The following is a 26,667-nucleotide window of genomic DNA, read 5'->3' as shown; positions in this document are numbered from 1 at the left end:
CATTGTGTCACTGTGCAAACAGACAGAACATTCTACAGTGTCTGATAACGGGAGAGAGAGAGAGAGTGTGTGTGGGTGTGTGTGTGTGTGTGTGTGTGTGTGTGCGTGCGTGCGTGCGTGTGTATGTATGTGAGTGTGTGTGTGTGTGCGTGTGTCTGTGTGTATCATAGTGTACAGTGTCTGTTAACGGGTGTGTGTGTGTGTGCTTGTGTGTTGTGTGTGCTGTGTGAGTGTGTGTGTGTGTGTGTGCTAGAATCCCGTACAAAATAATTCTCGCAACTTACACTTTTATCGATCAGTTTTCTGTGTCAGTTGAAGTGCGTGTCTACATTTGGTATATCATAAATTTCGAAAATTCTTCGTGCTATAATCACCGTCATTTCTTGTGTAAGACTGACTATACATGTATATGAACGTGTGTGTGTGTGTGTGTGTGTGTGTGTGTGTGTGTGTGTGTGTGTGTGCAGAGAAAGAGGAGTGTGTGTGTTTGTTTGCTGGGTTGGTGGGTTGTTGGGTGGGGTGTGGGTTGGTTGGATCTGGTGGGTTGGTGGGTGGGTTGTGGGTTGGTGGGTTGGTTGGTGGGTTGGTGAGTTTTTCTTGTTGTTGTTGCTGTTTTTTGGGAGAGAGGGGGGTGGGGGCTGGGGGGTGGTTGTTTCTTTTGTTTTTGTATATGTTTTGTTTTTAATTTTGTTTGTTTTTACAACAGAAAAACTCCAACGGCAATCAACTGAGTGCTTTCTGTTTGATCAATGGTCAGCTAAATATCCGTGTTGATCCCGTGGGGCTCTCTCTCTCTCTCTCTCTCTCTCTCTCTCCCTCCCTGTCTCTCTCTCTCTCTCTCTCTCTCCATCTCCATCTCTCTCTCTCCCTCTCTCTCTCTGTCTCTCTCTCTCTCGTTCTTTCATTTTTCTCGATTTTAGGATGCGCACTCTCCCTGTAGAGTGAAGTGGTGGTGTGGTTGTGGTAGTGTTGGTGATGGTGTGTGCGCGCGTGTGTGTGTGTGTGTGTGTGCGTGCGCGCGCGCGCGTGTGTGTGTGTATGTGTGTGTGAGTGGGGTTATGAAAACCACTGACGGGATCAGATGGGAATGTGACCATAACTAGCAGTTATGGATGTGAGTGTGTTGGTGTGTACATTGTGTTTGTGTGTGTGTGTGTGTGTGTGTGTGTGTGTGTGTGTGTGTGTGTGTGTGTGTGTGTGTGCTCCAATTAGTGTTTGTGTCTAACGTGTGCGTAAACTGTGTATGTACGTGTGTTTGTTTTGTTTTGGTTTTCCTTGTTTTCTGGTGAGAGACAGACAGAAAGTAAGTGTGTGAGTTTGTAGGGGTGTATGTGTCTGTGTGTGTGCTTAAATCATAGACAGCTGATGTGTTACTCTTCCACCGACGCCCCCCACACCCCACGCCCCCACCCCCCTCTCATCTCCCTATCTCTCTTCCTATATCTGTCTCTGTTCCCCGCTATCGATCTGAGAGCATCTAATTCTCCTGACGAACAAGTCTATAGGGAGAGATAAACCGACTGGGTTCGCGCTGCACGTATGCGTGCGCTCATGTACGTGCGTGCATGTGTGTGTGTGTGTGCGCGCGCGTTCGTGTGTGTGTGTGTTGCATAGGATACTTCCATGCAGAAGAAGGAATGTTAACCCTCATTTCACTTTACTTGATGCAGATGTTATGATAATCCTGGTTGTGTTCTTGATTGTGTGTTGTTGTTTGGTTGGTTGGTTTTTGTTGTTGTTTTTTATCCATCATGTCCCAATAGGGATCAAAGGTTATTTAAATCTTCAATCTTGTATCAGTGAGCCAGGGTCTGTGTAAAAATACAGGCAGGCATAATGTCTGAGCGTTTATCTTTCTATCTGTGCTTGTGCGTGTCTTTTAGTGTGCATGTGTGACTGAATGTGTGCAGGTATGGAAATACCCACCAGTGCATGCATGCGTGTGTGTGTGTGTGTGTGTGTGTGTGTGTGTGTGTGTGTATGTTTGTGTTTGTGTGTTCGTCTGTCTGTGTCTTTGTACCTTACATGGTAAAACAAAATAAAATATAAAAAATGTAGGCCTACAATCCTATGTTATGAACAGACTCAATATAGCAACAAAGAAAAGAATTTGTTTTTAAATTGAATCAAAGTAACAACTAATGATAAACACAACACTGTATGAGTGGTAAAAATTTGATAGAATTTGTTTTTGTTTTGTTTGTTTTGATGTTGTTGTTTTGTTGTTGTTTTTTGTGAAAGGTAACGCAATGGAATGTCTACATGTGTTTCCAATGCCTCAACAAAACGAGAATAATCCGCGTCTCATCAGCGTCAATTCAACAGCTTACAATGGAGATATGCAGCCAAGGATGGGAAGATCAAAAGAAAGACCAAAAAGTGCACGGTCATCGACACAAACGAAGAGAGAGAGGGGCGGAGAGGGGAGGGGAGGGAAGGAGGGAGGGAGGGGGGGAGGAATGGAATCATAGAGACTAAGGGAAGGCGAATGTGATTTTTTCCAACATTAAGCTCGTGAAATCTTTTATCACGTTTATTGTCGCAGGACTAAAGAGGGATTCATGGGTAAAAACAAAAACAAAACAAAAAGTGTATGATTTATAAAACAGACCTAATATATCATGTGCTACTTTGAGTATTGGCGTCCGTGTTCAACGAATCTTTTGTTCTTCATATAATTCACGTACCTTATGTTTATCAAACTTACACTGGCAATGTCAACGACAGTGAGAAAATGTACGTGTTCAATGGGATCATATCTGTAATGCTTCTCCATTTGTAAATATTGGTTTGAATACAGTCTGTCAGATTAGCTTTAAAAGAATTAAAACAAAAGAAGCCTGTATCTAAAAAAAAATTTTTAATCATCATGATTATGAATTTACAGTTACAAACAGTGTTACAGCCCTTCAGACTTTGCAGTGTTACAGCCCTTCAGACTTTGCAGTGTTACAGCCCTTCAGACTTTGCAGTGTTACAGTCCTTCAGACTTTGCAATGTTACAGCCCTTCAGACTTTGCAGTGTTACAGTCCTTCAGACTTTGCAGTGTTACAGTCCTTCAGACTTTGCAAGCAAATAATTCAAGCATCATGACAAGAGGGGAAGAAGAGAAATACCAGACTGACTGACACATTTGTCAGTGTCATACTGAGCAGTATACGCCTTTAACGATGCTTACGCAAGTCTGTTACATAAGGAAAAAAAGGTTTCAAAACAAAACATTGAACAGTTACTGCTACACATGATACACATCAAAGTAAGACAACGTGTCGACCCTCTATACAGATTGCAATTTTGTCAACTTGGATTAAAAAAATAATAATAATAAGCTCAGAGAAAAATGACGTCGTATGATTTTTTTTTTCTTTCTTTTTCTTTTTTTAGATGCTTCAGAAACATAGCAAGATAAACGTGTCTCAAAAAGTATAGTACTCAAAATAAGAAGGCATATATATATATATTTGCACTTAGCATGATTCTCTTACACAATTTAACACCATTACTGATCAAAGGATGTGCGATCGTATTTTCAGCAAGTTTTAACCAACCATTCAGCAGTATGCAAAAACAGCTAGAGAAAAAAGTACACGCACTTCACAACGACCATCATAACAACAGCACTTTTGACCTGACAATTCCATACTGACTACGTGACAACAACAAAAATCAAGCTACATATCAGCCTGCAATCCTCGGTCGACCATTGTTATAAAATAGCTTGTTCAGTGCCATACCCAAGTGTTTTAAACTGGTGCAGCGAAAGTTTGGGACAAGAGCTTTTTTTTTTCTTTTTTTTTTTTTTTTTTTTTTGCTTTTTTTTTCTTTTCTTTTTCAACACGATACTAGTCCGTTTAACCGCCTAAACCTGTATATCTATGACACTCATCGATAGGAAAACTGTTGGAAATCAGACCACATTCACACACGGCTTATTACAGTGTGGAAAAGAATAATCTTAATGAATATTTATCTATATTTCCTTGTACAATGCGGGCGATCTTACATTCACACGTTACTGAATTATATGACAGCAATTCTGGCACTCTGTTCATATATCCAATGTCTCGTTATTCTTTTAGAAAACGATTCTGTCACTTAATCTGAATGCACAAGAGTTAAGTACAGCATACTAGAACAAACCTCAGCTCCTTGCGATGGAAATACAAATGTTGACACACCTCAAGCTGCAGGTGATCATGATGGATTTGATGCGAGGAAACAAGATGGGACAATGTTATCTTTGAGGTCTCTTTGGCCTGTTGGTCGTCTTGTGCCATGAGTCATGTGCTGAATGTTGTCATAATCGTCAATGATGATAGATTGTGGTCCACATGCTCTAACTGAGAAATATTCACTCTATTTCTTTCTTTCTTCTACTTCTTCTTCTTCTTTCGGTTGTGTTTTTTCCCTAACACCTGAGCAGGTTGAACACTGGCTTCTCCTGATGAAGCAGTGCAGAAAAACACTTCACACAATAGATACACATTTTCAGACAGCAAACCGACAACAGACATCAACATAATGACGAGTCTGTTCAACATGAGAATGAATATAAGGCTAGGCAAAGTTATCCAGAATTCCAGAACATGCAAAAAAAAGCGACAGTTCCGGATCCAATTCCTGTTTTTTCATCCAGAAGCAAAGAAGCTGAGGTAAACAGAAAAAACATCCAGCCAAGAAACCAGTGAGGTAAGACTGACGACACCACCACCCAGGAAAGTCCAGCCCGTGGAAGAAGTCCTCATCCTTGGAGATGGACCACCCCTCTGGAGCTACTGCTGTGGAGAGAACGTCGCTTTTGGAAGAGGTCGTAAACCCTGAAGAACTGTCCCTCTGAAGGTGAACGAGTCCTTTCTACAAGCAGTCCTCCGTAGAGACAGACACCCGTCTTGCAGTTGCCTGTATGGTGATGTCGTCGCCCTCTGGGAGGAAGGCGTCATCCCTGAACAGCACTCCCTCTCAAGGTGAACGGGTTCCTTCCACAAGACGTCCCCCTGGGACAAATACCGACAGTCCCCTCCCCACCCACCACCCTCCAAACACACAGCACACACAGTGTCTTCACTCCCTGGCCATGCTCTGAGGCTTGACGTCCTGTACCTCCTGAGCCTCCTGCACCAGGGCGCACAGGGGGCAGAACAACCACATCAGGCAGTCGCCCACGAACCCGCCCTCGATGCCCTTGCTCTCCCGGATCTTGCCGCGGTTGAGGGCGCCTAGGACGAGGTTGACTCCGGGCACCAGGAAGGCCAGGCCGCACAGTAAGCAGCTCTCCCCCACAGCCTCCGCGTTCCTCCCGAACTGGTAGCAAGGCGCGAAGTAAGAGATGATGCACAGGCCGCAGTTGTCGAAGCATCCACAGAATCCGTGCTGCCACTGGTTGGACATGATGGTGTTTGGAGGAGACGGTTTAAATGTTGTTCAAGCAAACAAACACTTCGGCTTCACAGGCTGTGAGGTAAGAGCTCGGACAGTGACGGTCAGACAGGCAGGAAGGAAGGAGGGTGAATCACACAGCAGCAGTGGCGTGAGTGGTGTGGTGTGGTGTGGTGTGGTGGCTGTGTAGCGGAGACCGGCAGACAGCGGCGACTTTTCGGCAGCTGTTGCACTCCGTGGCGATGGCGATGCCAGTCAGCGCTTCTCTACGGCGCGCTGTTTGGTGGGGAGCGTGTGTGTGTGTGTGTGTGTGTGTGTGTGTGTGGAGAGAGAGAGAGAAGGGGGAAGGATCTGTGTGTGTGTGTGTGTGTGTGTGTGTGTGTGCGTGCGTGCGTGCATGCGTGCGTGCGTTCTTGAACATCATGTGAGGGGTCTTGTTTGCATGCGCGTGCATGTGTGTGTGTGTGAATATGTGAGAGTGCTCGTGTGCATACGCATGCATGTCTGTGTGTGTGTGAGAGAGTGCTCGTGTGCATACGCGTGCATGTGTGTGCAAGGGACGAGGGTGAGAGGAAGAAGAAAGGGAAAAGAGGGCAGGGTCAGTACGCATGCACGTGCGTGTGTGTATGAACAGACTGTAATCATATTAACCAACCAACCAATCAGATCAGGGCACAAGTGGCGTTTCTTGAACTGTCACTCAGTTCTGGCCTCCCTCTCCGTCAACAGAATTCAAATGGGTTTCACAAAATACAGCTGACATTTTAGCCCTGATTTCAGTGTCATGTGTTGTTAATCCTTGTAACATTTTCCCCTCAGATTGATGTTCATTGTCAGCGCTCTGGGGGCCCTTGTGCTGAGGATGTAGGGCGCATTATAAATACCAGCATTATCATTATTATTATCATTAATTACAGGGGTGGCATTTCTGCATGACCTGAAGTCAAAGGTTAAGACAGGTCACATCCCGACAGGACGATACACAGATCGTACCGTCATTAATCGGAAAAAAAAATCTTGATAATTTCACCATCTAGTTTCATCAGTGGTGTGAACACATCACTAATTTTGCAGTGTACTTATCTGAACTATAATATATATATATATATACATATATATATAAACAAAAAAACAACAGAAGCACCATGTATGGCAATATAATATTCTCAATGTATGGTCACTGATACTGATACACTGAAGTTGATGTTGAGTCCCTTTCTGATCTTGCTTTCAAACTTTTTTCTCCCCCCCCCCCTTTTTTTTTTTTTTTTTTTTTTTACTTGCATTTCACTTTCCCGTCCTTGTCCCAGGCCGGAATGAGTTGCTTTTTCGCTTTTGGATTTTTTTTTTTTTTTTTTTTTTTTTTTTTTTTTTGCTCAAAATCAGGAAGGTGCTGTGGCAGAGTGGGACTTCCGATCCCTTGTCCATCAGTTCGAGGTCTCGTTCAGGCTGGGCGTTTCAGTGAGGAAAGGCAAACACAGTGGAAATGAATTCACTGCCCCCATGGTCCCTTAAAGGCTGTGGCACCTCCAACATGGACTGAGTACGTCCATTATTAACCAGAGTTGAATTTGTATGAGTTCAACCCACCGCCCCACCCCCTTACCCCCCTTTCTTTTTTCAATTATCGGTGATTGTGTTTCTCATTTGTTGAATGCATGCGCCTGAGCCTCTATGCTTCAGTTAGTGAGCAGTTGTTCTGAATGACAAACACATTGACTGTCACATTAGATTTCGAGGAGGGGACAGAAAATTCTTGTCTGTTTGATGTTTGAAGCTGTGCCCTCCTAGCTTGGTGGATGATTTAACCACTGGACCCCCCCCCCCCCCCCCTCTCTCTCTCTGTCTCTGTATCTCTCTGTATCTGTCACACACACACACACACACACACACACACACACGCACGCACGCACGCACACACGCACGGGCGCACACACACGTACACACACACACACGTACACACACACATAGAATACTATTCCACACAAAAATTTGCAGTTATCCTATTGTATTTTCATTCACTCCGCAGTCTCTTCAAAACCTAGCACCAGTTGAGCATTTCAAAAACATAAGGTTGTACAAAACATACACCCACATCCAAGGAAAAAAGACCAATTAAAATCCCCCACAAAATCTGAATAAAAAAGAAATCTTTAATATAAAAATAATAAATAAATAAAAAACATTCATCAAAGTAGCAAATGAAACCTGTACAGCACTCTCTGTGAAACCAAAAAGGATGTGATTATTCATGTTGCTCCTCAATATTGTTTCATGAAAAGGGCTTCTCACAAAAACACCAACAAGTTAACCCCCACCCCCCAAAAAAAATGTTACTGAAACTTTCTTATAGTTGTAAACCACCAACCAAACATGCCGAAACTAAGAAGAGATTGAAAACTACATATGCTCTTCCATGTTTTTTGGTGCTGTTACTGTTGTATTACCACCGCTGCATCCACTTGGTATCCCTCTTCCCTCACACACACACACACACACACACACACACGAGCAAATACATGTGCAAATACACACACACATAACCAGACACACATGTGTGCACACACATACACAATTGAGACAACATGCAGTGCCTTACCTCTGTACTCCACTGTACTGAAACAAACTGTGTCAAAACATGACTGATAATCTGCTCCACTTGTACACATAAGGCCTGTATCTTCAACGTTTTTGTATCCCTGTGTCACTGTTGTTGTTGTTTTTTAACTTGTTTATTTACTTGTATGCTTCTTTCAGTTTTTCTCTGCTGTGTGTGTGTGTGTGTGTGTCTGTCTGTCTGTCTATGAGCACGAGTTTGTTCACATTTGTGTGTGTGTGTGTGTGTGTCTGTCTGTCAGTCTGTGAGCACATGTGTGTGTGTGTGTGTGTGTGTGTGTGTGTGTGTGTGTGTGTGTGTGTGTCCAGTTCTAAACTTGTGCCTGCCTTTGGCAGAGACAGATCAAACTGTACCTCATATATCACAATGATTCAGGATGATCTGATAAATAGCAGTACTGCATTTACATGGATTTCAACATAATTGTGATAATAGTTTTGAACTTGAAACCGTGACCAAATCATTCTGAGACAATGCGTAAATCGCCTGTGTGAAATCAACAAACAAACAAAAAAAACACCAATTGTAATAAATACAAGGGTAATCCTTGCCTAGAAAATCAAAACAGTCAAGTGGAATATCAAAATGATTATGTTTCACAGGGACATGAGCAGAAGAAAAAGACCCAGTCAGATACGTACGGATCACCAACGAGGATTTCCAAGTCATGGGAAATACCTGGGGAAACATTCCCTGTGGAACGGAAACACATAAAAGTAACATCCATCCAAAGGTCCACATCATTACCTTATCAGGAAGCTTCCTATTCACCACCTCACAAACCATCCCCTGCCCCACCCATCCACCAACTGAACAGTCTCTCATATTCAGGGGGAACATACAGAAACTGAAGTCCTTGGGTTGTTTGATAATATTGCTTCATCTAACAGATCTGACAGTATTCTCCTTCTTCTGCTGCTGCGTTCAACTCCCTGGTTCACTCGTATAATGTACAAGTGGGCTTTTACGTGTATGACTGTTTTCATCCAGATATGTAGGCAGCCATATTCCGTTTTCTGAGGATCTGACAGTACAAACATTGAAGGTACACTGATCAAGACCAAATGGGGTGAAGCATGTGTGTGCATGGGGTCAAAGGGTATAATATATTGATGGATGAAAACAGTCCTAAATCCTGGCACTGAATGTGATTGGTTGAAATATGAACTGGTCACTGAATGACATATGTCTTACATTTTCAGTAACAGAACATGATCAAGGTCATAAAATGGTGGGTGCTCTGGACAGCAATGCTTCCATTCCAGGGACAAAGAATCATGAATTTGACATGGAAGAGGGACAACTTCTTTGTTCTTCATTCATTTGTGGGCAACAGCTCCTATGTGGTATATGGCCATTTGGACTCGGCCATACTCAGTTTTCAGAGTTGTTGCATGTTGGGTATGCTTAAGTTCCTGTAACCCAGTGAACACTGGCAAAGGCCATGGGGTCTTTAACTCTTTCCATACGAACAGCGAAAGAGACAACGTTAACAGCGTTTCACCCCAATTACCATCATCAAAATATTGCAAGCGGAAGGCTCTTATACTGAAGACATGAATGTTGACAAAGAATACCACAATTCTAACGACGGAAGCTAAAGGTTGGGTCATTCAGACACCCACTGGACATCCGAGGGGTCTGTGTAGAGAAGAGAGGACTGGCCGTACTGAGTGAGTTAATCTTCTGCACGCATGTACACACACACACAAAGGGAATCAAAGTCTACACCCATGTTCACATGATAGATTTGGGGGGAAAAAACCTAAATGTCAAGTGAACACTGTTGAGAAGTAATTCCTTATTTACAGTTTAAAAAAGAAATTATCATAAAAAAAAAAAAATTCATTGTCCCACAGAAATATTTTCCATCCACGTCATGTGTATTAAAAAAAAAAAAAAAAAAAAAAAAAACAGTTTAGCAACATGCTACAAATGCATAATTCCTTCTTTACAGTTTAAAAAAGAAATTATCATATAAAAAAAAAATTCACTGTCCCACAGAAATATTTTTCATCCACATCAAGTTTATGCCAAAAAAAAAAAAACAGTTTAGCAACATGCTACAAATGCATCTGAAATACACAAAAACTGAGAAAAAAAAAATCAACAAACAAAGAATGCTTTGACAGTGGAACCGAAGAGTGGAACCAAACAGAAACACAACCATGTTCAGTACACATGTCCAGAACTGATCTCCTCGAAACAGACAAAACCAAGACAGAAAGTTCTGATCTCTTCATCATTACAGTAAGTAAGTATTTCATTAGAACTAAGTACAATCCATTAACTCACTTCACTGTCTAACCGCTATATATGATTGATAACACAATTTTTGACTGCACTTACTGACTGACCTGAACATCAGAACACACACAAAAGAATATCATGGTGTATAACGACAAACTGTTCATTTTCTTCCTGATAGATGCCTCTTCACACATCTTAAGACTAGCCACTGAGTAAAACAACATCAAATACAGAACACAGAAACACAGAGTGGAAAAAAGAAGCATAACAAAAACAGCTAAATCTGTGGCTTTCTCCTCAAAATATCACCACCTTACTTTCCATTTGAAAAACATGTTATGGACATTTTCTTTCTTTTTCTGTGCTCTTTAAGAAAGCAAAATATTATAACCAGACATAAATGCTTATCTGCATAGTGCATGACAAAACCCAGAATTAACTGATTTTAAAACTCAGCTCTCTGGTTAACTCACAGAAAACACATTCCTATCATCATCATCATCATCATCTCTCTCTGTCTGTCTCTCTCTCTCTCTCTCATGCTCTCTTATACCAAAGGAGTGTATTTGGAACAATATGATTATAATGGTCATCTATAGACCACCTCTCCTAAGGGTCCCCATTAGTGCTACTACAAATTCAAATAAACAAATAAAAATAAGAGTAAAAACTAGTAAAGTATAAATTACAATAAACAGTTTTTCTCTCCATGTCCTCTCTGTGAACGCATGCAGGCACATGTACTGATCTGACAGAAAAACAAATTTTGAAACAGAACAAATGGCAAATCCCTCATGACTGAAGTGTGATCAGACTTCCGTTCATCACCTGTGTGTTATCTTTCCAAATCAACACCAACACCTAAGCTGCAGCAGCTAAACCTGCTTCAACCAATGCAATCATGTTTGTCCTCAAAAAGGATCACCCTGCTCTAAAGTCATTTAAAAAGTATATGCACTAACATACATACTAAGAATTACTTTTATTTGTGCCCATCACGATATACGCTGGAGGCCATTTACATCTGTCACGTGAAAACAAAAGGCTCAGACAAAACTCTTCACTGTTGAGATTTCCCATAGTGATTCATAACTACTGTACAAGAAAAGGTTTGACTGCTTTTTGCAAAGACCAGTTCAACTGAAGTAATGATAAAACCTTGCTAACCACGCAGGCCTTACCTCGGTAGAATACCTAGAAAATTAAATCATCATCTAAAAGAAAATGCCTTTATTGATTTTATTTGATTTTTTTTTATTTTATATTTTTGTTCATATTTGTTTCTCTTAATTTTTTTCTTTAACCATCCATAAACTCGAACGAACACCAAAATGAAACTCAAAACCATCACAGACATATAAGGATTAATTTTGTACAATGTCTTTGACACTACCATTATAAATCAATTCAACTGAATTTATGCTTTTAAAATTCAGCCAACATGCAGGCCATTTCAGGAATGAAATACACTTGAAATAAAACTATCCATAAAATTCAAAAACAATCACAAACACAGACTGATCTCTGATATCATTTAATCATTTTATCATAACACAGACATTTTGAACACTGTCATTGTGAACCACTGATCAATTCAACTGAATTCAAGTTGTTAAAATTCAGCCATAAAACTCAGACCATACCCAAATTGGAATCAGATGAAAAATAAAATGATCCACAAACTAAAGTCTCAAGATGAAAAAACAATGACACATGCATCTCAGATATCAAAGCCTGCATCTCCATCCCTATCAAGGTGAAGAACATGATCAGTACCACTGAATCCATGTGTTGTTAAACCCTGTCAACCTGGCAAGGCTAAGAAGTGCATAAAAATAGACAAATAAAACCATCCACAAGCTCTGGAACCTCAAGAACAAAATCAAATTCCAATCTCAAATATCAAACGTGCAATAGTTCAATCAAACAAGACATTTAGCTATACCATTACACTGTTCAAGTTAAATAAGACAACTTGGAGACATTCCAATCAATCAATCACCTCCAGATGAAAATCAGAAGGAAAAAATATAAAATATACAGTGCTGAAAAGTTACATAAAAAAGGGTGATATTGCAAAATGGACATCTAATGCCCATCACAGTGCTTACAATCTCACTATCAAAGTATCAGAACAGTGCAGCCTAGGATTCCAAAAGTAGAATTTGGCACACACACAAATGCAGTTAATGGCTGACTTAGCAAAAACACTGACAACACAGAAACATGACAGAAAAGGAAGGTGTGTGGGAGTTGGGGGGGTGGGGGGCGAGGGGTAGAGTTATAGCATATTCAACCCCTCCCCCACATCCCCCCAAATGGAGCAATTATTTACAACAGAAAATTCACCTTCAGCAGCCCAACAAGGAAAAAAAAAAACATGGCTTTGGTATTCGTATGAAAAACGTCATACAAACAGTCAATAGCTAAAAGCTGCTGATCACTGTGTACGCTCACGCCAAGTCTGGTGCCAACGATGCTTGATGTTCCCAAGGAAACGCCAGTGTGTGTCTAATGAATGAACAAAATTTAAGCACACGAGGTACCTGGATGCCTCAACTGACTGAAAACCAAGCTTGCAGTCAAAACATTATAAGTTTAAATCACAAACAGCCTACATAAAAGCTGGCATTTTCACTGCCCGTCTTGACACAACATCATTCTGGGGATGTCAGTGCAGTGTTAGACAGGTCCTCTCCCCCCACTGTCCAGAGACTGTTATCCCCATCTTCGCCTGTATCAACTGAGGTGGGTGGTATTGATGTCAAACACAAATGTGGCTAACTAAAAGCACACCACCAACGAATCTGGATTGGCACAATGGTTTGCCTTGCTTACACACAAGTCCAGCCTGACTCTTCTTCTTCCGTGGGCTGCAACTCTCACGTACACTGGCATGTACACGAGTGGGTTTTTACGTGCATGACCGTTTTTACCCCACCATGTAGGCAGCCATGCTCCGTTTTGGGGGGTGTGCATGCTGGGTATGTTCTTGTTTCCATAACCCACCGAACGCTGACATGGATTACAGGATCTTTAACGTGCGTATTTGATCTTCTGCATGCATTTACACATGAAGGGGGTTCAGGCACTAGCAGGTCTGCACATATGTTGACCTGGGAGATCGTAAAAATCTCCACCCTATACCCACCAGGCGCCGTCACCGTGATTCGAACCCGGGACCCTCAGATTGAAAGTCCAACGCTTTAACCACTTGGCTATTGCACCCATCTGTCCAGCCTGACAACTTGATGAACACTAAAGACAATCAAGTACATTATATCTGGACATACATTAATGATTGACCAGTCAGATATGTCAATGGATCAGATGAAGTACAATGGTTATGAATCAACACGACATAACCTTGCCAGAATCAAAACATTTTTAACTGACTAAAAAAAATCAATGTCCTAAAGAGATGTAGTCAAGGGGTGTGTTTACAAGCACAAATACTAAAATAACTCAGGTTCCATTATTTCAAACTAACAGATATCGTGAAATAACTCCCTTATTTTGATAATTTTGCTGTTGTTTTTAATACAACATGCATGTAAACTGTTCTAATCAAAACCAAAACATGTTTTTCCTTTCATTGTGCCCAGCACTGTCAAAATCAAATCACATACAGTTTCAGCAGTTTCAAAATTCAACTGATAACCTGGGAAGAGGGGGGCTGGGGTTGGGGGGGGGCATAATGAAAATAATATTTAGGTTTGATGGGAAATAATCCCCTGCAGAAAAAAAGGTTTCAAAACATCTATAAAAAATACATCTGGTGTACATGAAAGACAGACTTTTTTTGAGTGGCCATGTTGTAAACAATACTGTAGAATGTGCAGCTAGTTCTCATTCCATAAGTTCCAATACACAGAACGTGTAGGGCGAGAGGGTGGTGGGGCATAAACATGCGTGTGATCAACTACAGGGAGAAAACTCTCACACAATGAAATCGGGAAAGATCAAAACATCATGAGACAAAAAGAACACAAAATTTAGACTATAAAACTACAGTTGTATAAAACAACAAAATAAGACATAAACAAAGATTACAAATCCTTGACAGATGTTTACATATCCCCAATAGCAATACATGTAAAACGTTACTGCATAAAGTTCTTGTACTATCAAAGTCAAATACACCAGCAAGATCTAACTCGTCGGCAAGCAAGAAAATCTATAATTCAGTTGATATGCTTATGTCTGTGTGTATTCATTTCAATGGAATAAACAATGTAAATTTGTTACTGTTGTTGATGACTCGAGTGTGTGTGCTGCTATGTGTATGGCGGATGGGAGAAAGGGAGGGTGGAGACTGGGGAGAGGGGGGCTGGGAACTGGGGTGATCATGTATTGTCAATTAACTGCTCTTAATTTCTGTTTAAACATTTATGGATATCATTCCCAGTGGTCTGTAACGAAATGTGTCATATTCAATCCAAGTATACTCCTGTGAGACTTTTGCAAGAAGCATCATATGTACATGGCATGAAATTCAAGCTGCCTTAAAGTGCTGAAATAAGAAATTGTATGTAATGAACTCAGTTTACAATTTCTTAATGTGATGCTTTTTTTAAATTGTGCTGAGAAATAATCTTGCAATTTGAGCTGCCTAGAGGTTTTAAGCAAATCAACATAATCATCATATAAGAAACCAAGCTGAAAAGTTTAACTGCGGATACCTGACTGGAATGGTGTAAAAATGTACTGACTTGTGTCATTTTTCATGTCAAAGATTTAAATCAGACATGTAGTGGTACATTTCTCCCATGTCTCAAATCAGACATCAGCATTTGCCTTCATTGGGCTACATCAGTCAGGACATATGTATAAATCACTTTTTAAAATTCTCTTTGAACCACATCTGCAGCTGTTTGTTATTCTCTTCACAACGCTGAACACACAGGGACGGAGGATGACAGTTAGAAATGAAGTACTGAGTGATCATATGTCTTCACAATTCACAATAATGTATCTTCCACTTTCTACATGATTAATTATTCAGTGCATCATACAACCAGAAGCGTCAATCCTGTAAAGAGAGGAGTGAGACCTATCATCTGCTACTGCATGCCCACAGTGCCGCTGCATTTGTGCATTTGGGGCTAATTCTCATCTCCGCAGTCACTGACATCTTCATCGTTCACAATGGACTTCCATGAAGAAGTGAAGTAGAACTGTTTAGAACAAGTTCAAAATTAGTCTCAACTGCATGACAATTGCTATTCTGCAAATTTATCTCACAACAACTTAACTCTTTTCCTGATGAGGTGAAGCAGGTGTTAAAACATATTCTGACTGCTTACAAAAATCAAGATGGATCAAACAACTAAATAAAACATCAAATGTTAGATTGATAGCAATACATAAGGGCTCTCTCTCTCTCTCTCTCTCTCTCTCTCTCTCTCTCTCTCTCTTAAACATATAGATTATTATTGAAGACAAAAGTTGGAGGGAGAGAAAGAGAAGAGAAGAGAAGATTACTTTTCTGTGTTAATTTCACTTGAATCATTCATGTGTAGCATTCATGCTAGGGTTTTGTTGTTGTTTTTCCCTTGGTGTGTGTGTGTGTGTGTGTGTGTTAGTGTGTGTGTGTGCGTGTGTGTGTTACTCGCTTCCGTTCCGTACAGATGTGAGCGATGTTGTGTCTCTCAGTTTGACGCTGTGTTATACTCGTACATTATACATGTATCAAGTATTAAGTATAACTACATTTATATGCGTACATGTTTGTGTGTCTCTTAGAACATCGGCAGATGTGTAAGTCGGCCAAAGTGCTAATATCTTCACCGTTGGAAAATAAAGATTCATTCATTCATTCATTCATTCATTCATTCTCTCTCTCTCTTCTCTTCTCTTTCTCTCCCTCCAACTTTTGTCTTCAATAATAATCTATATGTTTTGTGTGTCCACATGTCACATAGTAGTAGTAGTAGTAAATTTTTTAACATCTTTTTACATGTGATACTTGGCTTGTACCTGCATTCTGTTGTGTTCGCACAATCATGTGTGTGTGTGTGTGTGTGTGTGTGTGTGTGTGTGTGTGTGTTGCATGCATGAGTGTTGTTAATACTCCTACTTAATCCTCTCAAACATGAAGGGGCAAATAATATTAATACAGCACTTAACACCTCAGCAATGTCTAAATAACACCACAGTAAAATCACACCAAAATGACCAAGTTCTACATCCTCTGAGTTACAGAACAAAAAAAACCAATCAGTTCTGGAAGACATAAAAGTGTGTGGCAGTAAACTCCCCTGGATCCCCCAACTCTCCAATGGCAGTGTCCTCTGCTTCTTTCCTTGTGCTACCGCCAAATGTAGAACAGTTTCTCGTACTCTGCACACTGAAACGTAAATTATGCAAATTCACACGGATGAATCATAACAAGCAGAAATACAGGAATGCTTGCAATCACTCACACACACACACACACACACACACACACACACACACACTCACACACACACACATACACACAACACAATATGTACTGAATTATAAATATGCACAAACAAGCTTTCATGCATGCACACAAATCTGCAACACATTCTTTCTCCCTTTTCCATGGCATTATGTCATCTGTTTGTCAGTCTTCTTCCCCAGGCACATTCTCTAAACTGCAGGTACTCTCAGAATATCAATATATGATCATCATCTGTACACATGCTCCTCAGACTGCAGCGATTTGCACTGGATTTAGTTTTGTATTTTTACTGCCTTCTTCATTTCACACTGGTGACTGGGGCTGTAGAATAAGGGGTGTGGAGGGGCGGGGGGGGGGGGGGGGGGGGGGGGGGGCTGGAGAGGGAATGGGGAAGAGGGTTTCAAAGAGGTAACAGAGATGGTAGGTGGTCTGATTGTTTGAAACAAGGGAGACAAACATATATTAATTCATGTACTGTTTTTGCCAATGAGTTTCAGCCAAAAATATGGCTATCAATAAATTTTATGTAAAAACACTTTAACCCTACTTTAACCCCATACATCATTCTTAAAAAGATATGTACAATATTTTTTTTTTTTTTAAACAACGTAAAAGTATACTAAAGATGGAATAGTATGCATGAATAAACAGTATATAAAACCACATAAAACATATTCCATTTTGACATCACTGTCTCACTTTCTATGTATATATATACATCTCTATAATCATAAGAAGCATGTGTCTTTTCAGGTATAGTATTTTAATTCATCAGCAATGGTAGTTCTCTCAAAAAGCATCCCCATACCAAATGGACATACAATGCATAAAAGAAAGGGAAAAAATTAATTTCATCAACATGGAATTGTGCTATCAGTTTGATGTGCAAAAAATTCAACTGCTCAACTTTTATCTTCAACAAAACAACATCTATTTCATTCATTTTTGTACATGTGTGTGTGTTTGTGTAAGTGAATATGTGATTATGTACATCTGATTATGTTGTGTGTGTGTGTGTGTGTGTGCTGTTCATTATGCAAAAAAGGTAATTGTTTCTTCATGGTTGATTCTGTTTCTTGATGACTGTTGCTTCTCTTTTGAAACTTGTAATTTGTGGAGCACCATGAGTGATTGTTATCTGAATTTTCTGATTATTGTTGTTTCTTTATTGTTATATTCAGTTTGTGAAGGGCCTTGAGTCTCTCTGTGAGCAAACAGCCCATTAGAGGAGCACTTCATTATCATCATTATGATTATGATTGTTATCAATATTATTACATTTTCACATGCATTCTTAAATATGACAGTTTAACGGTTTGCTAGCATATGAATATATGTGTGTATGCAGGTAGAACTGCATCACATTGATACACAAGTTTAACGGTTTGCTAGCATATGAATATATGTGTGTATGCAGGTAGAACTGCATCACATTGATACACAAGTTTAACGGTTTGCTAGCTTATGAATATATGTGTGTATGCAGGTAGAACTGCATCACATTGATACACAAGTTTAACGGTTTGCTAGCTTATCAATATATGTGTGTATGCAGGTAGAACTGCATCACACTGATACACAATGGACTGACAATATTGCAGGATGGACAGGGAAACCATGGGATCAAAGTTACAATCAAAAAGAATACACCTGCCCAATATATGAATAACACAAAAAAGCTGTATCAAAATGAGTTAAACACAGTAGCAAATCATATGAGCGAGAATGGTCTGCAAATATCAACCGAAAAAACACACTTGATGCCTTTTAATAATGGATCAAGTCCAGCAACATTGCCTTCCTTTAAAATTTACGATAACACCTCGAATATAAAAAAGTAGTTAAATTCCTTGGAGCGCACCTAACATCAAAATTAACTTGGAATCATCATATTGATTACATTTTAACAAAGGCTAGGAAAACATTAAACTTCTTGAAAATAATATGCAAACAACCATGGAGCCAGGACATATTCACTCTACTACACCTTTGCACATCACTGTTCAGTCAAAACTTATATATGCACAAGAAGTATACTTCAGAGCACCGAAATATTTACTGAAAAAAATCCAAGGCTACCCATCTAAGTGACTGTTTGCAGTTCACTTTAATCTATTTAGCACCTGGCACCAACCTACCTGTCCTGCAGAAGAAGAAGACACAATATCCTACCTAGCTAAGTGACTGTTTGCAGTTCACTTTAATCTGCTATTTAGCACCTGGCACCAACCTACCTGTCCTGCAGAAGAAGAAGACACAATATCCTACCTAGCTAAGTGACTGTTTGCAGTTCACTTTAGCACCTGGCACCAACCTACCTGTCCTGCAGAAGAAGAAGACACAATATCCTACCTATCTAAGTGACTGTTTGCAGTTCACTTTAATCTGCTATTTAGCACCTGGCAACAACCTACCTATCCTGCAGAAGAAGAAGACACAATATCCTACCTATCTAAGTGACTGTTTGCAGTTCACTTTAGCACCTGGCACCAACCTACCTGTCCTGCAGAAGAAGAAGGCACAATATCCTACCTAAGTGACTGTTTGCAGTTCACTTTAATCTGCTATTTAGCACCTGGCACCAACCTACCTGTCCTGCAGAAGAAGAAGGCACAATATCCTACCTAAGTGACTGTTTGCAGTTCACTTTAATCTGCTATTTAGCACCTGGCACCAACCTACATGCACTGCAGAAAACAGAAGACACACAATGTCCTACCAATCTGTGCACCAGTTTGCATTAAAATCTACTGTCCAGCGCCCGCAGCCAGCCTACCTGTCCTGCCGCTTGACCTCTGTGGGTGAAGGTGAGCAGCATGCGCAGGTGTCTCCTCCAGTCTTTGTGGCGGTAGATCTGGGCCCGACCCTGAAGGAGGTCGCCCGCCGTCACCCTCACCCCCTCGTCCAGCAGAAACAGGTTCTGCTTCCAGTGTGTCAGTCTGACCACAGCACGGGTTCGAGATGGGGGGGTATTAGGATAGACAAGGGACATGTGTGGAAATGGTTCGTTTCAGAAATATGTCTTACTGTCTGTCACTGGCTGTTTTGTTTTTTGTGCTTTTCATTTTGTGGCTTTGTGGGAGCAGCAAGACACCAGGGGAAATACTTTGTTTCAGAAATCTGTGTTATTTTTGTTGGTTGTTGTTTTTTGTGTGTGTGTGTTTGGGGGTGGGTTGGGGGGGCGTTGTTTGTTTGTTTTTGTTTTTGTTGTTGCTCAGGAAATGGAGGGAGAGGTTCCTGGAGACATCTAAAAATAAAACTAAGCTATAGAATTAAGAAACAATGAGGCAAGGAGATAAAATGATTAACAAATAGAATGTTTTACGAAATATCATATAAAATGACATAAACAAACACATAAGTTGTTGGGGGTTTTTTTAAGAAAGAAAAATGTGGTGGAATAAACAGCATAACTGTGGCCTGCCTTTTTTTTTATAATTAAATCTTCTTCATTTTTTTTCATATATATGGAGCTACAATGTTCTACTCCCCTTCTCAAAATCTGCAAATTATTCAACAAAGCTGTACGTAGTTGTTTGTGTTCTTGTGTGTTTTGAGTCTGAACGATATGTTACTGCAAAGCACTGTGAGAGGTTTGAAAGCGCTATGTAAATGTATTATTACTATTATCATTATCATCATCATCATCATTACTATCATTGTCATTATTCTTATCCTTCTTCTCATTACTATCATCATAACATCATCATCACCATCATTATCAAAACACACAAAGACACTCACTCATGGTCAGGGCCCGTGTTCAGACTGGTGGTAGCCACAACACCCCCCTCCCCCTCCCCCTCGCCCAGCCCGCAGAAGTCCACCTGGAACCAGGTGCAGAAGCCGTGCATGGTGCCGGACGTGTGCACCTGGAACTGGAAAGGGCAGATGATGTCCTCCAGCTGGGACACCTGCAGGGAGGCCAGGTCCAGCTGCAGCAGTGTGGCCTCCGGGGCCAGACAGGTGTCACGCTGCAGCTCGTAGCTGTGGAACGGCTTGGGGAGGAACTCACTCACCGCCAGCGACCTGCCAGGACACAGAGGTGACGTGCTACAAGAAGCTATCTACCTTCATACGAAGTGTCCTTCAAACAAGACATGCACATGTGGAGTGGGGTGATGGCCTAGAGGTAACACGTCCACCTAGGAAGTGAGAGAATCTGAGTGCGCTGGTTCGAATCAATGCTCAGCCGCCGATATTTTCTCCCCCTCCACTAGACCTTGAGTGGTGGTCTGGACGCTAGTCATTCGGATGAGACGATAAACCGAGGTCCTGTGTGCAGCATGCACTTAGCGCATGTAAAAGAACCCATGGCAACAAAAGGATTGTTCCTGGCAAAATTCTGTACAAAAATCCACTTCGACAGGAAAAACAAATATTAAAAAAAAAACTGCACGCAGGAAAAAATACAAAAAAATGGGTGGCGCAGTAGTGTAGCGATGCGGGAGAGCAGCCCAAATTTCACACAGGGAAATCTGCTGTGATAAAAAGAAATACAAACAGAAATACAAATACAAACAAATACATGCACACATGAACAAGACACATCTCACACAAACACACACATTCTGTGGAACGGCTTGTGCAGAAATTCACTCACTGCCAGCAACCTGCCGGGACATGGCGACGTGCAACAAGAAGCTATCTACCTTCATACAAAGTGTCCTTCAAACAAGACACACAAACACACACATGCACCACATGAACACACACATTCTGTGAAACGGCTTGTGCAGAAACTCATTCACCTCCAGAGACCTGTGAGTAAACGAAAGAAATGTGCTACAGCAACAACTTCCTTGCTATGTACCTTCCACCTAAGTATTTTTCAAACAAGACACACAAACACACACATGCACACACGAACACAAACATTCTGTGGAACGGCTTGTGCAGGAACTCACTCAACGCCAGAGACCTGCCAGTAACCGGAGGTGACGTTCTACAAGTACCATAGCTATCTACCTTCATTCAAAGTGTTTTTCAAACAACACATACACATGCCACATGAACACACACACTTTGTGGAACAGCTTGTGGAGAAACTCACTCACTGCCGGCGACCTGCCAGTAAACGGAGGTGATGTGCTACAAGAAGCAGCAACCAAGTGATTAAAGCACTGGGACTTTCAATCTCAGTAATGGCGCCTGGCAGGTAAAGGGTGGAGATTTTTCCAATCTCCCAGGTCAACACTTGTACAGACCTGCTTGTGCCTGAGCCCCCTTCATGTGTACTCTCACACAGAAGATCAAATACACATATTAAAGATCCTGTAATCCATGTCAGCGTTCGGTGGGTTATGGAAACAAGTTATGATACCCAACCCCCAGAAACGGAGTATTGCTGCCTACATGGCAGGGTAGATAAAACAAATAAATGAAAATACACATAAAAAATGTAGTGTGTCTGACTGAATGACACAGGAAATGAATGATGAGCACCCAATGGCAGCCAACAGTCGGCTCTACCCAGGTTAGCAGCCTGTTGTGCAAATGACCCAGTGTTTGTAAAGAGCTTAGAGCTTGGTCTCCGACCGAGGACAGGCACTATATAAGTATCCATATCAATCAATCAATTCATACGAAGTGTTTTCAAACAAGACACACAAGCACACTCAAGCACACATGAACACACAAATTCTATGGAAGAGCTTTGAAGAGAAATTCATGGACAGCCAGTGACCTGCCAGGAAACAGTGACGTGCTACAAGGAGCTATGTACCTTCATTCAAAGTGTATTCACTACAAGGAGCTATGTACCTTCATTCAAAGTGTATTCAAACAAGAAACACAAACACACACACACATGAACAAACACATTCTGTGGAACAACTTGAGGAGAATATCAAGGACTGTCAGCAACCTGCGAGGAAATAATGACGTGCTACCGGAACAACTTTCTCTTCATCTTTGCCTTGCTGGGTACCTTCATACCAAGTATTTTTCAAACAAGATTCACAAACACACACATGCACACACACACATATCCACACACACACACACACACACGCACACACACACACACACACACACGCACATGCACACACACATGCACACACACACACACACACATGCACACACACACACACACACACACACACACACAATCATGCGGTGTAAATCATCTACCACAACAATTGAGTCTGCATTATCAGGAACAACCACCTGCAACTACCATTCAGTAATAATGTTCAGTCATGGCTAAGGTCCTGTAAATCCGGTACCAACAACCAAATGGACAGATGCCAACACAAAGACACCACCAACCAGCACAAGCAACAACTTAATTCCAACAACACAGTTTCATTTTCAAGATGGTATCAAAGCAAGCAGACTTTATCAATATTGGCTACACCACATCCATTGTAAAGAATTTTTTTTTAACTTTGAAAAAAAAAAAACACACACACACAAAAACCCACAGCTGCACTCACTTTAAATAAGACAAATCAAATCCGTACTGGTGGCACCAGCAGTCAATGTAATCTCTGTACTGCTCGTCAGCCGTCACTGGGACCAGGAAGAGGCTGGCCGACGATGGCCACACAGTGCCCCCTGGTGCCAGGAACTTGTCACGGGCAATCAGGACTGACTCCACCATCATCTCAAACTGTGCACACGCACACACACACACACACACACACACACACGCACACACACACACACACACACACACATATATATCAAGCTTCAGGCTTGCCATGGCAGCCACCTGTATCAGGACTGAATTTTCATATTTTGTCGTTATTGGGAAGGGAACTGGTGCAATGAAGGGGGAATGTGGAGGGGTAGTGGATGCAGAGGGAGAAGGGAGATTCGGCTGGCACTGCCACATAAACATGCACACACACACACACACACACACACACACACACACACACACACACACACACACACACACAAACATAACTATTCACACTTTAATTGTGCTCCTCTTCTTTTTCTACTTTTTTCAAATTATCAGCCAAGAAGCGAAGTGAGAGACCAGTGCCACATAAATGTGCACACACACACACACACACACACACACACACACACAGAGGGAGAGAAAGAGAAACACACACACACACACACACACACACACACACACACATAAACACACACAGGGAGAGAAAGAGAAACACACACACACACACACACACACACACACACACACACGTAACTATTCATACCTTAACCACGCTCCTCTTCTTTTTTTTCCCCCTTTTTTTTTCTTTTCCACTCAAGAATCAAACTGAAAGACCTCTGCCACATATATGTGCACACACACACACACACACATGTACACAAACACACACACACACACACACACACACGTACACTCACCCATAACTATTTATACCTTAACCACGCTCCTCTTCTTAAACTTTTCTTCTTCTTCTTTTTTCAGATCATCACTCAAGCAGCTAAGTGACAGACCAGTGCCACACCTACTCACCAGCAGCAGCGTGCCCATCCACTCTGAGATGATGAGATCCACGGGGGTCTCCAGAGAGAGATCCTCCACGTAGCTGTGCCTGACGCTGATCACATCCGACAGTCCGTTGCTGTCCACCACGCCCTGCGTGTAGTCTGCCATGTCGCTGGCTTCCACCGCATACACCTGCCGTTTCAGGTTCAATTTCAGTTTCAATTCCCTCCAGGAGGCGTCACATCGTTCGGATCATTCTGTGTATGCTGCACAACATCTGCTAGGCAGATGCCTGACCAGCAGCGTAACCTAACATGCGTAGTCAGGCCTTGAGTGCATGCATATAATATAGATGTGTACCTATCAGAGAGGATTGCTTCTATAGAATTTTGCCATAGAGACAACAGTCTCATCGCCCTGGATTCTTTTTCAGTCCGCCAAGTGCGTGTTGCACATGGGACCTCGGTTTATCGCCTCATCCAAACAGACGCTCAGTTTGATTTTCCAGTCAAACATGAGAGAAAGGGTGGGAGTGGGATTCGAGCCCACACCCTAACAGACACTCTGTATTGGCAAATGAGCCTGTTAACCATTCTGCCACCTTCCTCCTTAGGTCAGTTAACTCACAATGTCCACTTCTGGTCACTGTTCTTTGTACTGGCTAAAAGAGCTTTTTCAGATAAGAATTTTGACAAGAACTTGTAAATGACAGTGATCACTGATTACACTGTGCCATCTCATGTAACAATCACATACAAACTTAAAAATGATTAAATCTCACACCAAACTGATGAAATTATTACACATGCTGTAATTCTATTTCACTGTCTCAACGTAAATGCATAACCAGCAGCAGCTCAATCACAACAGACACATGAAATAAATAATCAATATTGTATGTGACCTACAAAAACACTGTAAATCATCTTTTTTTTTATTGAAACAGCACAACAAAGTTTATGTGTTTCAAAGGGGCATAGCACTGTTGGGGTCTTAGGAGCACACACACACACACACACACGCACACACATGCACACACACACACACACACACACAGAGAAGCAGGCAAAACCAAACATGCAGTACCTGTTTCGGCTGCCCGTATTTTGCACACATCAGACTCAGAATTCCAGTTCCACATCCAACATCCAGAATGACCTGAAGGAAAAAAAATGTTCATGTAAATAACTGAAAGAAAGGAAGAAAGAGACAGAAAAGAAAAAAAAATGAAACAATAAACTAGAAAACAATAGAAGAAAGAATAAAAGAAAGAAACAAACAAAAAACAAAGAAAAGAAGAGTTCATAAAACCCAGGTGTTTCTTTTTTTCTTTTTGGTTTGTTTGTTGTTGTTGTTGTTGTTTTACTCACACATGTCAACAAAACTGATGCCAGTCCTGTGTACTGAGCACTAGAAGCAGGTGGCCAAGACTTCAATCAGATATACAGTGTTACAATTACCTGTTCCCTGTCAGCATACAGCCAATGACCATTACACACATACATTCACACACACACATGCACATGCATATACAGACACACAGACACACACACACACAGACACACACACACACACAGACACAGGCACACACACAGACACACACACACATGCACATGCATATACAGACACACAGACATACAGACACACACACACACACATAGACACACACACACACACACATGCACACACATGCACACGCACAGACACAGACACAGACACACACACAGACACACACACACACACACACACACACACACACACACGCGCGCGCACACTTAACTTTTTTTTTTGAGTGCCAGTCCGGCACTCTGCACAAAACATTTGAGTGCCTAATTGTGGTTTTGGGTGCCAGCATAATAAAATGAAATAAAATCTTCCTTCGTTTCAACGGTGTGCCAAGGAAAGTCTTCCTGCCAGGCTTCATTGTACACATGCCGGCGCTTTGATTTGTACTCCTGCTGTTTGTTCTTTTTGTCATCCTGAGCTTTTGTCTCTGTTTCTGGAGCCTTTCTTTTAATATTGAAGATGGGAAACACTGTTCATCGCTAACACGCCATGAATGTCAACATCCAATCGCGTACACGCAAAGATGCAGCTCCACGAATTGAGCTCCAGCAGACGACACTTATTCTTTCACCTCTATCGATCTTTGAGTGCCAACTGGGCACTCTCAACAGAAAATTTGTGTGCCAGAGTTAACTTTTCGTAGCATTTGCACCCAGGCACCCACTGAATTCGAACCCTGCACACACACACACACACACACACACACACACACACACACACACACACACACACACAAAAAAAAAAGAAACTTCTAAACAAAACAACTTATAACACATCATCCTGGCATTCACGTAACAATACAAAAGGCCCTCACCCCTACCCCACCCCCTAAAAAAATATCATATATATATATATATATATATCACAGGCAGCCAGACAACAGAAAATCTGCTGCAATCCTGCCCGCTCCGAGAGAAAACCTGGCCCAACCCAATCCCAGCAGCCTGGAAGCTCTACGGAGGACTGGAGGACCTACGACATACTGCCGTCTTTGTCGAGGAGATGGGGGAATC

At 41.4% G+C, this 26,667-nt stretch overlaps 2 protein-coding genes across 2 annotated transcripts in view; both read right to left on the bottom strand.

The window, feature by feature from the left end:
• Positions 1-500: 500 nt before the first annotated feature.
• Positions 501-5,586, bottom strand: LOC143288604 (uncharacterized). Its single transcript, XM_076597252.1, has one exon. It carries the CDS (start codon positions 5,387-5,389, stop codon positions 5,063-5,065), a length of 327 nt encoding a protein of 108 aa, XP_076453367.1. The 5' UTR covers positions 5,390-5,586; the 3' UTR covers positions 501-5,062.
• A 10,166-nt stretch (positions 5,587-15,752) lies between these two features.
• Positions 15,753-26,667, bottom strand: part of LOC143290494 (protein arginine N-methyltransferase 2-like) — a 15,108-nt gene continuing 4,193 nt past the window's right edge. Inside the window, exons 4-9 of the mRNA XM_076600031.1 lie at positions 25,175-25,246; positions 24,116-24,280; positions 23,112-23,287; positions 20,419-20,703; positions 19,451-19,613; positions 15,753-16,593 (exon numbers count right to left, since the gene is read on the bottom strand). Coding sequence (XP_076456146.1) covers positions 16,555-16,593; positions 19,451-19,613; positions 20,419-20,703; positions 23,112-23,287; positions 24,116-24,280; positions 25,175-25,246 — 900 coding nt within the window. The 3' untranslated portion in view covers positions 15,753-16,554. The remainder of the gene's footprint in view (positions 16,594-19,450; positions 19,614-20,418; positions 20,704-23,111; positions 23,288-24,115; positions 24,281-25,174; positions 25,247-26,667) is intronic.

Source organism: Babylonia areolata, chromosome 1 (assembly GCF_041734735.1).
Source record: "Babylonia areolata isolate BAREFJ2019XMU chromosome 1, ASM4173473v1, whole genome shotgun sequence".
NCBI lineage: Eukaryota > Metazoa > Mollusca > Gastropoda > Neogastropoda > Buccinidae > Babylonia > Babylonia areolata.
This window is presented reverse-complemented; position numbering and strand designations above follow the sequence as displayed.

What these genes read in the sequence shown, in the direction of transcription:
- LOC143288604 (XM_076597252.1), bottom strand. Translation starts at nt 5,389, where the DNA reads ATGTCCAACCAGTGGCAGCACGGATTCTGTGGATGCTTCGACAACTGC.